This window comes from Geotrypetes seraphini, chromosome 11, assembly GCF_902459505.1.
Source record: "Geotrypetes seraphini chromosome 11, aGeoSer1.1, whole genome shotgun sequence".
NCBI lineage: Eukaryota > Metazoa > Chordata > Amphibia > Gymnophiona > Dermophiidae > Geotrypetes > Geotrypetes seraphini.
The window spans coordinates 87001459-87014693 of record NC_047094.1 but is presented as its reverse complement, the minus strand read 5'-3'; the positions used below and the strand labels follow the sequence as shown (position 1 = coordinate 87014693).

Here is a 13235-nt window from a genome sequence, read left to right as displayed (position 1 = left end):
ATCTAGGACTTTAAGTATCGTGCGGCCACTCTCCACTTTAGCCGTTATATCAAACCAAAGCGTTTGATGATCACTACTACCCAGGTGAGCACCCACTCGAACATTAGAGATACTCTCTCCATTTGTGAGGACCAGATCCAATATCGCTTTTTCCCTTGTGGGTTCCGTCACCATTTGTCTGAGCAGAGCCTCTTGAAAGGCATCCACAATCTCTCTACTTCTTTCCGATTCCGCAGACGGAACATTCCAGTCCGCATCCGGCAGGTTGAAATCTCCCAACAGCAGAAACTTTTGGATATCCACAATCAGATCCTTATCAATTTGCTGCGATTGAGTCAGAGGTCTGTAGACTACACCCACGTACATAGAAGTTCCATCTTCTCTTTTCAGAGCAATCCATATCGCTTCTTCCTCTCCCCAGGTCCCTTGCATTTCAGTCGCTTGGATATTGATCTTTACATAGAGAGCTACTCCTCCACCTTTATGACCATCTCTGTCCTTCCTAAAAAGATTATATCCCGGTATGTTTGCATCCCATCCATGTGATTCACTGAACCATGTCTCTGTGATAGCAACAATATCTAGATCTGCCTCTAATATCAGGGCTTGCAGATCATGAACTTTGTTGCTTAGACTGCGAGCATTTGTGGTCATCGCTTTCCAGCTATTTTTCAGCGATAATCTCCTTTTTCGTATGGATTTTTGTGTCTTTTCACTTTCCGTTGCAATACTAAGAAATGAGTTGTTGATATTGCTTATGTTGCAGCCTTTACTACTATCACATCTTTTCTTTTGCCGGGGGTGGTCTCTATAATTGTCCTTCGTACATATACCACCCCCACCTTCTAGTTTAAATGCCTAGAAAAATATTGTCTAAATTTCTCTGCAAGGTTTCTTTTTCCTGCTGTAGTAATATGTAGCCCATCAGTGCAATATAGCTTCTTGTCCTTCCATGTATTTCCCCATCCTCCTATGTACCTGAAGCCTTCTTGATGACACCAGGCTCTGAGCCATCTATTAAAGTCCTCTGTGTTTTTCACTCTTTGCTCTCCTTTTCCATATGCAGGCAGTATTTCAGAAAAAGCTAAAGTCTTAACAAAAGGTTTCACGCCCTCACCAAGCTCCCGAAAAACTTTCTGTGCTGCAAGTGTGGAGTTGTTGGCCAGGTCATTTGTTCCCAGATGGATAACAACATCAGTGTTAAAATCCTTAGTTTCTTCCTTAATTATAGTCAGTATTTGCCTGGAACTCCTGGTAGCTGATGATCCTGGAAGACATTTCACTATTTTGGTCTCCTCGCCCTGTGTTCTAAGGTTAATGCCTCTGATGATGGAATCCCCCAACAGTAATAGTTTTCTGTTTTTGGCTTTTTTATTTGTACTTAGGGTGCTCTTGTTCTCTTGAGTTTCCTTCATTAGTTCCAGTCCCACCTCCCTTCTGTTTTCCTGAGTATCGCAGTGCACTAGTGGAGTGAAGAAATTCTGTAGAGGTAATATTAGTGAAGGTGGATGTTTCTGTGTTACATATCGCAGTCTTCCTGAGCCTACTGTGACCCATTTATTCCTGGGCTGTTTTATTCTTTGAGGTAGAGGTGGTAAGTTGGTATGATTTTGTGGAGTGATGGAAGCTGCTTTAATTGTATTCAATTCCTGTTTAAGTTTGCAGAGCTCCTCCTTAATACTGGCAAGTTGAAGACAGATGGGGCAAGCCTTAAGCCTCCAAATAGTATGTCTTGGAATTAAAGCACCACAGTGATTGCATAGAATAAAGGTCATCTTGATTGGTTGTGAAGTGACTTGATTGGTTGTGAAGTGACCAGAAATATAGGCTCTATACCACCTAAAACACAGTATTTTAAACAAAAATGCAGGTTCTATCAGTGCTACCCTAAAACACAGGATTTTTAACAGGATTTTCCCTACTTTAGTCACCCTGAGCCACAGGCACCAGAAATATAGGCTCTATACCACCTAAAACACAGTATTTTAAACAAAAATGTAGGAAGAGGAAATAAGATTTAACAGAGGAAAGAGAAGGATTTATTTTTTTGTGTTTTTTTATATTTTTTTTTTAGTAAGAAACAAGGAGGAGAAGAGAAATTAAGCAGATATAATGCTGAAAACCAGTGAAAAGAGCAGAATATGAAATGCTGAGTAACTTAGCTTTTAGAAGTTCACAGGGCAGCCTTGCACAGCAATGTCCCAAAGATAATGCAATTAACCTTAGAAGTAAAACAGAGCCCCTCCCTTCTCCACCTAATCAGACACAATGGCTAAAAACTAGTGAGTCAGAAATATAGGCTCTATACCACCTAAAACACATGTGAAAATATCTGCCTTCTGTCCCTAGATAACACCTGTTATGGTAAGTATCTGTGTTTTCTGCATTCACTTCCCCCACCCCATTCACAGGGCAGGAGTGATTCCCTGACTGTTACTGCCCTACTACGTACTTAATATAAAATGGAGCAGGCTGGCACCGCCAGTATCACTTCACATCATGGAATTAGCAGAGCAGAAAAAGTTGGGGATCACTTCTGCCCCATGAAGATTTGGGAAATTAATTGTTGGTTAGCAAGAGAGTGGGGGCTGTGGGGGAGGGCACAGCATTAGAATGATGAAGCTGTTCTGCTTGAGGCAGGGGAGGGAAGAGGGCCAAGGAAATGTGGGCAGGCTCTTTTAGCAAACACACAAAAACAAAACTACATTTGTTTTCCTTGAACACTTCTAGTGTCACATTCTATTGCTGCCTTCTAGCCCAGCAAACCATGCTCTCTCCCTCAAGTACTGCAGTTCTAAAAGCTGCCTTGATTGGTCTGTGCAGTTAGGGGTGTAATAATTTTATGAATTTCTAGCATGCTCGTGCATTATATTTAAAGCCTGACAGTGAAATTTTCATATTTGTATAAATTCAGCATAACTTTCTTCCTGTTTGTGTTTAGGCTACGAAGATTGGGTCTCAAGCAACTCAGAAGGTAATTTTAATAATCTGTGTTCATCTGGTTGATTCATTAAGAGACTGTAAGAATTATTGATTGTGGCTTGAGATGCTACAGTGATATCTTGACCCCTTGTCCTTGATTGCTCTGCAAAGCCTGAGTTTAATGTTGGCTCCATCATTGCACTCATTGTACACAGTAGTGCTGCCTGATTCGGGGAAAAAGTTTTCTTCAACTATTGAATAGATTATTCGATTCACTTTTCCTGTCCAATTGGGCGTTTTTTGGGGTTTATTTTGTAGCCTCTTTACCCACCCATGCTGGCGCTGTGGTGTAAACAAAATAAACAAAGACTTTTCCTCTCTCTGTTAGGTCCTAGCTCATGCTCGCTATTAACATCAGTTCTGGCACATTTCAGATCTGACATTGTAATCGCAAAACAGAAAATAAAATTATTTTTTCTATCTTTTGTTGCCTGGTTATTATTCAAATCATGTTGGTCCCAGGCTCTGGTTTCTGTTTGTTTTCTGTTAACTTGCTTGCCAGGATCTCCTGCCCATTTGATGTTTTCTTCTTTCTCTGTCCTTGCCATCCATTTTCCATCTCTGTCCTCCCCTTCTGTTTTCCTTCCCTCCCTTGCAGGTCTATCATCTTTCCTTTTTTCCGTCTCCATCCCCACAGTCCAGCATTTCTCTAATGACCTTCGCGCTTAAGCGGGTGCAGGAAGCAGTAGCAGAGGAGAAGCTTCCAGCCGCAGAAGGCAGCGTGTTTACTTCACTCACACTGCTGGCAGCTTAAAGAATGAAAAAGCGGCTGCAGCAATGGAACCCACCATCCCCAGATCCACCATCTTTCATTTTTTCAACTACTCTTTCATCCAGCATCTCTCCCCCCTCCCCTATCACCCCCCTCCAGCCCCACCCTGTGAGCTTAAACATTGGGCCTCCTAAAGCAGGAGCAGCAGTGGATGGCCAGCAAGAGGCAGCACTTAAGACAAGCTTTTCGCTTCCAGAGCGCTGCCGCTCCTGCTTTAGGAGGCCTGAAGGTATGCGGGGAGGAGGGTTGGTCACTGAATCGGCGAACCCAATTTTTTAAGAAAACTAATTGATTCACTAAAGTGAATCGGTAAATCGAATCGGGCAGCACTAATACGCACTCGGGAAATGGTGGAGGCACATCCTGGTTTTTCATTATAGAAATACTTTGATTCCTTCATACTTAGATACTGGCCCATGCTAAGTACTAATATCTTCTGCAGCGTTTGGAATGAAGCTGGCTGTATTTACCTGTTGTAGCAGCAGATTATTATATTAGAGGTAAAGTCAAGAGGTTTCCTGTTCTGCTAAGCCTCAGTTTAGAAATGAAATGAAATGAAGCAGGAAAATTGTGGCTGTAGCTAATCGAAGGATGAGCAGCTGGATACTAGTTCTAGTGTCATTAGAACCTTCCCCTCCCTCCCCAACAAGACCAGCAACTAAAAGAAGTGTTATATGCATTCAGAGTACAAAATTCTGTCCATATTAAAGCTCTTCTTTACTGTTGTTGGTCTTACTATTTTCTGGCTACAGTAAAGTGTCTGGTTGCACTGCGTATGGTGACAGGTCAGGGACATCCTGCTGTCTCTGCTGTCGTGCCCGACTGAATCTTTTTCATATATGGCTCTTCCTTTCATGCCATAACATTGCTTGTTCTACCACTGTCTGTAGGTGTTTCAAAATATCATAAAAAGATCAAGCAGCCTTATTGTTGGGTGTCTTGCTGTCATAAGAACATAAGAATTTGCCTCCGCTGGGTCAGACCAGAGGTCCATCGCGCCCAGCAGTCTGCACCCACGGCGGCCCATCAGGTCCATGACCTGTCATGTTTACTTGATTTAGCCCTATAGCCCCCCTTGTTTTTATATTTACTCTTTCCATACTCTTATCTACCCTTATCTGTATCCCTCAATCCCCCTATCCTTCAGGAATCCATCCAATCCCTCTTTGAATCCCCGTAGCGTACTCTGCCCGACCACTTCCTCCAGGAGCGCGTTCCATGTGTCCACAACCCTCTGTGTGAAGAAGAACCTCCTGGCATTGGTTCTAAACTTGTCCCCTTCCAGTTTCTCTGAGTCTCCTCTTGTGCCTGTGGTTCCCCGTAGTTTGAAGAATCTATCCTTGTCTACCTTCTCCATGCCCCTCATGATCTTGAAAGTTTCTATCATGTCTCCCCTAAGCCTCCTCTTTTCCAGGAGAAGAGTCCCAACTTGTCCAGCCTGTCAGGGAATGAACAGTCCTCCATGCCATTTATCATTTTCGTAGCTCTTCTCTGGACCCTCTCAAGTATCGCCATGTCTTTCTTGAGGTACGGCGACCAATATTGGACGCAGTACTCTAGATGCGGGTGCACCATTGCACGATACAGTGGCATGATGACTTCCTTCGTCCTGGTTGTAATTCCCTTCTTAATAATGCCCAGCATTCTGTTAGCTTTCTTCGAGGCTGCTGCACATTGCGCTGATGATTTCATGGTTATATCCACCAGCACACCCAAGTCTTTTTCAAGATTACTCTCCCCCAGCAATGTTCCCCCCATTTTGTAGCTGTACCTTGGGTTCCTTTTCCCTATATGCATGACTTTACATTTTTCTATGTTAAAGCACATTTGCCATTTGTTTGCCCACTCTTCCAGTTTGCTTAGGTCCCTTTGCAGGTCTTCGCACTCCTTTGTGTTCCTAACTCTGCTGCAGAGTTTGGTGTCATCAGCAAATTTTATAACTTCACACCTCGTCCCCGTTTCCAATTCGTTGATAAATATATTGAACAGCAGTGGTCCCAGCACTGACCCCTGTGGAACACCACTTGTGACCCTCTGCCAGTCGGAGTATTGACTCTTCACTCCAACCTTTTGTTTTCTGCCGGCCAACCAGTGCCTGATCCATCTGTGTACATCTCCTCCCACCCCGTGGTTCGACAATTTCTTAAGTAGCCGCTCATGGGGGACCTTATCAAAGGCTTTTTGGAAGTCGAGATAAATAATATCTATGGAATCCCCTTTGTCCATCTGGCTGTTTATCCCTTCAAAGAAGTACAGTAGGTTTGTTTGGCACGATCTTCCCTTGCAGAAGCCATGTTGGCTCGGTTTCAGCTGTCCATTTCTTTCTATGTGTTCACAGATGCTATCCTTTATTAATGCTTCCATCATCTTGCCCTGAATCGAAGTCAAGCTCACCGGTCTGTAGTTCCCCGGGTCACCCCTCGATCCCTTTTTGAAGATAGGTGTGACATTCGCTAGCTTCCAGTCCTCCGGTACCTTCCCAGTGCTTAAGGATAGATTACATATTTGTCGGAGTGTGTCCGCTATTTCCGTCCTCAGTTCTTTTAGTACCCTTGGGTGGATTCCGTCCGGGCCCGGTGATTTGTCACTTTTCAATCTGTCTATTTGTCGGAGGACATCCTCATAGCTTACCTCTAAGGTCTCCAGTTTTTCATCCTGATCCCCACTTATGGTCTCCTCGGGTTCCTCGTTCTTATGTTCTTATGAATTACTGAAGCCCAAATATATACATCTACATGCATGGTATGTGAGGCTAGAATATTGCCATTAGTCTGATGTGTAACACATTTTCTGAAATTTCCAACAGTGTGTCTACTAGGTCAGTATCCGAGAGATCTACATCAAAGTTTTTCCCCCTGGTGATGTCTGATTTTTGTACCCAGCATTTTTTGTTTTCCTTTAGCATTTCTGGGCTCCAAAAGGACAAAGTCGGCAATAGGGAGAGTTAGTTTTGACCTGTTCAAGCTAAGCTACTTATATTTCTGAATACCCAAGACAACCTGGAAAGACAGAGAGGTGATTGTCAAGGGGAGAGGGCAGTATTAAGAGATGAGGATAGGGGAAGAGGGCAGGGATAAAGAGCAAACAGTTGAGTAGAAACTTGGGGAGTTATGGCAGGGAGAATCAATGGTAATAAATCATAAATGATGAGGGGCAGGGAAGAGAGTGGTGGGGAGAGGAAACTGGGAGTGGGGGAGCTAAGGCAGTGAGAGGCAGCATAAATTGAGAGGAGGGGAAGAGGACAGTGGAAAATGGGAAACTGAGTGGGAAAACTGTGGCCAGGAGAGGCAGCGGTAATAAACAATGAAAGGAGGGAAAACTGGTGTGAGGAGCTCTGGTAGAGAGAGGGGATAGTAATGATCACACTGCAAACTTGAAAATACTCAGTTGAGTAAAAAGAAAAAGTAGAGTATCTTCTCCCACCATTGCTCCTGATGTGCCCCCATACCGTACTCTCCAGTCCCATGATTACTCTTAATGTGACAGAGATCTGCACATTACTCTAGCTGTATCTGAACACAAAAGGAGCTGCTCCTCAAGTCCTCTTCCCAGCAGAGTTTGTCTTTCAGGGTATTCCTAACGAATATATATAAAGTATGTTTGCCTATAGTTCATCTAAAAAGAAGGTTGAATTATCCTGAAGCCAGAGAGGTCCTGCAGATTTGGGCATAGCTTGTAATCTGTCTGCTTCTTTTACCCCCTTGCTACCTGGGTAAAGTTTTGGGGCTACAAGCAGCAGCAGTCTGAGCCGGTAAAATCCTCCTACGTTCTCCTGTTGTGCATGGGTTCAGTCGCTTTGTGCTGAGCAACTGCTTCTGCTGTCCAGGACCTTTTCCATTTTGGTTGTCAAATGGAATTTCATTCATTTTAATTTTACCCCTATTCGTCTTTCAGTAATGGTCTGTGCTGTCTTGCTTATTGTGTGTTGAGATCATTTCAGTTATGCTTGTACTCTCCCATAGAAGTTTTAGTTTTCTGCCTGCGCCTGAGAGTTTTCTGTGAAGGGTGTTACTAACTCTACCTCCCGCTTTACCTGGCTCCTAGCTCTGTGTACAATCGCTCTTTCGCTTCCTCTCTGCTGAGCTGGTTGATACCTAACTTCATGCACATTGCAGTGGAGAATTTGAGGTGGACTGTGACCTTCACAAGCTGAAACATCAGCACTGTGGTGCTTTTCCTTCCAGTCATTCATTAGTTCTCAGGGCACAGTCTGAGACTGTGACAAGTGGCATCTCTCTTCACAGCTACGTATGACTCTTGAAATCATAAATTACTTCATTTCTCCCCAGATATTCACATGAGCTGAAGAAGCCTTTCAAATCACTTTCTTCTGATCTTTAAGTGTGCCAGCCACTTGCTGACTTTCCTAAAGTGTCCCATTTTGCATTCATCTAGTTGCAAACACAGGCTCTGATTTACTAAACTTTTTCCCTAAAGACACAAAGGGCTAAATGTACTAAAATCAGTTGGTAATACCGACTGGATCGCTGTTGGCCAATTCTCTGGCTGATTCTAGAACAGCAATCGATGTACTACCAAGTTTGCATGCAAATGATCTGCACAGAGGTGCAAATTATTTGCATGCAAACCTGGCAGATCAGTTGCTCAGTGAGTGATTGGCACATGTGCAGAGCCCTAACAGCAGTGACAGGAGAAGCAGCCTCCTGTCACTGCTGTTAGGGCTTCTTTTTTTTTTTTTTTTAATGGCACAGATGTTGTGCGTGTGTTACACACGCAGAATCTGCCTCAATTAAAAAAAAGAAAAAGCCCCCCACATACACACTGATGGTCCTCCCCAATGACCCTCCCTATGAACCAGCACCAGACCCCCCATGGCAGCAAAAATGGCAGGACGGATGCCTACTCTCTCTTGCCTGGCCAAATACCCCTGCATCTTGCTCCAACCTGGTCCTGGATCCCCATGCCACTGACCCCCCCCCACCCAACCATCCCCCCCTTCTGAAAAAAAAGGCAGGAGGGATGCCACTGGACGTTCCCCTGAACATTGGGAGCTAGAGGAAATCACGTTCATCCAACTCCAAGACCCGCCCTTGGAAAATGATGGGTCTTTCCCTCTCCAGTGCACCATGTGATGCACAGAGGAAAGAGCCTAAGTCCCTGATTGGCTCAAATGCTTAAGGCCCCTCCCTCTGTATCCCATGTGATTCACAGGGAGGGGCCTAAAGTCTGACGTCTGAGCAAATCAGGGCCTTAGGCTTCTCCCTTTGCATCTTATGGTGCACCGGGGAGGGGAAGACCCGTCATTTTCCACAGGCGGGGCTTGGAGCAAGAGTAGTGGTCTCAAACTCAAACCCTTTGCAGGGCCACATTTTGGATTTGTAGGTACTGTACTTGGAGGGCCTCAGGAAAAATAGTTAATGTCTTATTAAAGAAATGACAATTTTGCATGAGGTAAAACTCTTTAAAGTTTATAAACATTTCCTTTTGGCTAAGTCTTAATAATAATATTGTAATTTATAGCTAAAGAAACATATGATCAAGAAACTGTTTTATTTTACTTTTCTGATTATAATAAACATACTGAGGGCCTCAAAATAGTACCTGGCGGGCTGCATGTGGCCCCCAGGCTGCGAGTTTGAGACCACTGAGCTAGAGGAACGTGCTTCCCTCCAGCTCCCAAAGTCTAGCAAAGGTACGGGAGGGGTTTGGGGGAACATCAAGTGGCAGGAGGGAATTGGGCATCCCTCCAGCCTCTTTTTTTTTTTTTTTTTTTGAAAGAGAGAGTAGGGGATGGTTTGGGGGAAGGAGCATCCCTCCTGCCAATTTTCTCTCGGGGGGGGGGGGGGCAGATTCCCGGTGCCACATTCATCGGTGGTCCTTGGGGAGAGCCATCATTGATTGGTGGTGGGGGACTTTTTTTCTTTTTTTTTTTATGGGACAGATATTTTGCGGGTGTAACATATGCAAAATATCTGTGCCATTGAAAAAAAAGAAAAAAAAACCCCAGGCAGATCTATCGTTTTTTTTCCGATAGCTAAAACTCCAGTTTTGTTTTTTTTGTCATAGCCAAGCGATGTTAGTGCATCAATCGCTTGGCTAATTTGCATGGCTGGATCGGAAAATGGGCGATCGAGGGGAAAAACATGTGCTGAGCCATGTGCATTGGGTCTGTAAAAGCAATTGTCGCTAAAGCTGTGAAAACAGGTTTAGTGACGATCGCTGACTTGGGTGTATCTAGTCCAAAGAGTAGAAAGTCTTTAGTAAATCAGAGCAATAGGCTGTTCCAGGTCCTCAGATTCTGCCAGGGCTTTGCTTTGATGGTAGCTAGCTGTGAATGAATAGCTGCACCTCAGGGTCAGTAGCAATTGATATAAAAGTGGCCATATCTGCCTTTAATCAGTTGTAAGTAGGGCAGGTGAGACGGCTTTGGTGTGCTCTGAACATAGTGTGGGCAGTTGTGTGCCTGTATGCTGGTTGTTTGCAGCAGTAATAATCTTGCTCGTCTCTTAACCATGTCTTGTCTTGTCTGCTTCCCAGCTGGTTGTTGCTTATGTGAGACATAGCCCAAGACTTTCTACAGTCTTGTTTTGTGGCTTTCTGTGTTGCCTGTTCTTCTAAGCAAAGAAAACTGTTTCTGATTTTCTCTTTATTGATTTTGTTTTCACTTTAACTAGGCTTCAGAGTTAGGTCAGAATTTCAATGAAAGTGTTTTCAAACCAGCCCAAGAAAAGGTAACTGTATACATTTGTAAATGCTATAATCTCTGTGCCATTAATCATCATCTTGGCTCTTAATCCATGCAGCACATGAGGTAAGTGCTGCCACTGGATTCAGCCTCCTAAATAGGTGAGAACCTGAAGGTAGCAACTTCAAAATTAATACCTTTATTGAACACTGCAACATCATTGTGCTCTCTAGAACATGCCTAAATCTAGTAATGATTTACAGCAGGGCTTTGTGAGCTATCTGATTACTGTATATATTCTAATATAAGCTGAGATTTTTGAGCCAAAAAAGGCCCAAAAATGGGGATCGGCTTATATTTGGGCCATCACCTACCCTCCCCCCACTCCCGAACCTGCCGCAAGATCCGGTGGTCCAGTGGTGGGCTGGGACATGAGGGGGACCCCCCCATCTCTCATCCCGGCCGAATCCAAAAACTCCTGCCTCACCCGCGCAACCCACAACTCCTCAGCAGTGGACAGGAGGAATACCTTTTGCCTCCTGTAACTGCCGAAATTGACAACCACACCTCCCACCCACCTCCCCCACATACCTTTCGGATCCCTGGTAGCCAGCGGCCTTGAACAGAGCAAGAGCACAGGAAGATCACTCCTGCTCCATGTACCAGTTGGCTACCAGGGACCCAAAAGGTATGTGGGGGAGATGGAAGGGGAGGTGTGGTTGTCAATTTTGGCAGGCCCGTGAGGCAGAACGGAGTCCTCCTGTCCCGCCCCTACCACAAGGCTGCTGAGAAGTTTTTTTTTTGGGGGGGAGAATGTGGGGGAGACGGGGTGGGAGGTATGTGGGCTTTTTTGGGATTCAACTGGGACAGGAGATGGGGTTCTCATATCCCGGACCAGCACCGGGTCCCGCGGCAGGCCCAATGGAGGCCTGCAAGACAACAGGAGGGAGGGAGATGATACAGGGCAGTGAGGGAGGGAGGACAAGGTACAGAGCCTGGCAGAGAGTGAGGGATTCTGGGAGCAGGGCAGGGAGGGAAGGGGGCTGGGTGCAGAGCTTGGCGGGAGGGAGGGAAGGTGCAGAGCAGAGCACTTGAATTTTAAGCCCCTATCTTATATTCAAGTCAACCATTTTTACTCATTTTGGGGGGTAAAAATGGGGGTTTCGACTTATATTTGAATCAACTTGTATTCAAGTATATACAGTAATATGAAACTTGGATGGTCCCAGTAAATCTTTCCTTTTCTCATGGTTGCTCATGGACCTCAGCTGTAATTAATTGCACTGATAAATATCACATATGATCCAGAAACCAGAAGAATAGGAGGTAGAGAAAGGGTAGATGAAGGCAGGGACTGAAAATTATCCTCTCAGTGAGCTGATTATCCCTTGTATTCTCTTTTAGTAGAAGTGTTTCAATGGCACACTTATACCTAAAAGTATAATAAAGGAAGGGTTTTTCCCTATATCTACTGGCAACAGTTTGCATTTTAGCTTAGCTAACAAAACTAGGAAATAATTTCCAAGTGTCCTTCTTGAGAAGGGGAAGGGTTGTGGATTTAGCTTCTGCCCTTTTCAGTTCTAGGTGAGTTACATTTGAGGTACAAGAGGTATTTCTCTGTCCCCTGAGGGCTCACAGTCTAATTTGTTGTACTTAGGCAATGGAAGGTTAAGTGACTTGACCTAGAATCACAAAGAACTACAGTGGGATTTGAACCGTGGCTTCCCTGGCCATCAGCCTGCTACTCTAACAATTAGGATTGGGAAACAAGTGGACATAGGAGGGTGCCAGGTGTCTGGAAGTGATTGCTTGGACACTTGCTTATGTTTATCTCTAGGATGTTTACATCTTCCTGAAAAGGGGCTTTGAACCACTACCTTCCGTCACACAAACTGACAAGATGCAAAAAGTCATATATGCTCTATTAAACTTTCCATTGTGTATGATAATATCCAGTGCTGTGAACAGCCACTTCAGTCTTATGCTTGACCATCCTTTTGCCTTTGTTCTTATTTATTTAAGATGTGCTAATGGCCTCCCAGCCCTTTTTTCCTCTAATTTCAAACCATTTTGATCCATCCAGGTGAAGGAGGGCCGGATGTTTGATGATGTATCTACAGGGGTGTCTCACCTGGCATCCAAGGTAGGGGCAAGGCCCCCCACATTGTCTAAGGTGGCAGGATGTTAAGCCAGTCTCCATACTCCTTCACATGTAAACAGGGTTGGTCTAGATTTCTGCTTCCTGTACTGCCTAAGGGAAGCAGGACATGGGCTCTGTGAAATTTTACGTATTTCAAGCCAACAAATTAAAATTTATCAAGAATTAATGTGCTAGACCCGTGGCCGCTGACAAATTAATGCTAATTTTGGTTTTTTGGCAAATGGAATGGCTAAGAGCCTTTTCTAGTGCAATAGGTGTGTCATTCTGGATGGACGGGTAATATCCCTAAGCTCTTGAGCCATGTAGGAGTCCACTCCAGCTTATGAATCCCTCCTCCGTCACTAGAGGGCTCTGCTGCCCCCTTCATTTTTTCCTTTAGTACGCGAGCCAGAAGGAGTCTTTTTGGATCTGCTCTGTATATTTCTTTATTTTTTCAGTCTTTTTTTTTTTTTTCACAAATTTGACAGCTTTCGGTGCTCAGAGCTCCTCTCATTGAGGGTTCAACTCTGCCAGTGTGGAGGAGAAGCAGACTGAGGTCTGCAATAGAGAGCTGCACGGGGACGACGGGTATCCCGCGGGTTCCCCCTTCGGGTCACGGGGATCCCGTGGGGACGCCCCCTAGGGTCACGGGAATCCCGTGGGGACGCCTCCGAGGATCGCGGGGTTCCTGCGGG

General features: G+C 44.7%; 1 protein-coding gene across 2 annotated transcripts in view; it reads left to right on the top strand.

Annotated features, from left to right (window-relative positions):
* Positions 1-13235, top strand: part of ARFGAP1 (ADP ribosylation factor GTPase activating protein 1) — a 156385-nt gene that overhangs the window by 104357 nt on the left and 38793 nt on the right. For both annotated transcript variants that reach the window (XM_033963314.1, XM_033963313.1), the window contains exons 9-11: positions 2942-2974; positions 10390-10446; positions 12484-12543. In XM_033963314.1, the coding sequence (XP_033819205.1) occupies positions 2942-2974; positions 10390-10446; positions 12484-12543 (150 nt within the window). The remainder of the gene's footprint in view (positions 1-2941; positions 2975-10389; positions 10447-12483; positions 12544-13235) is intronic.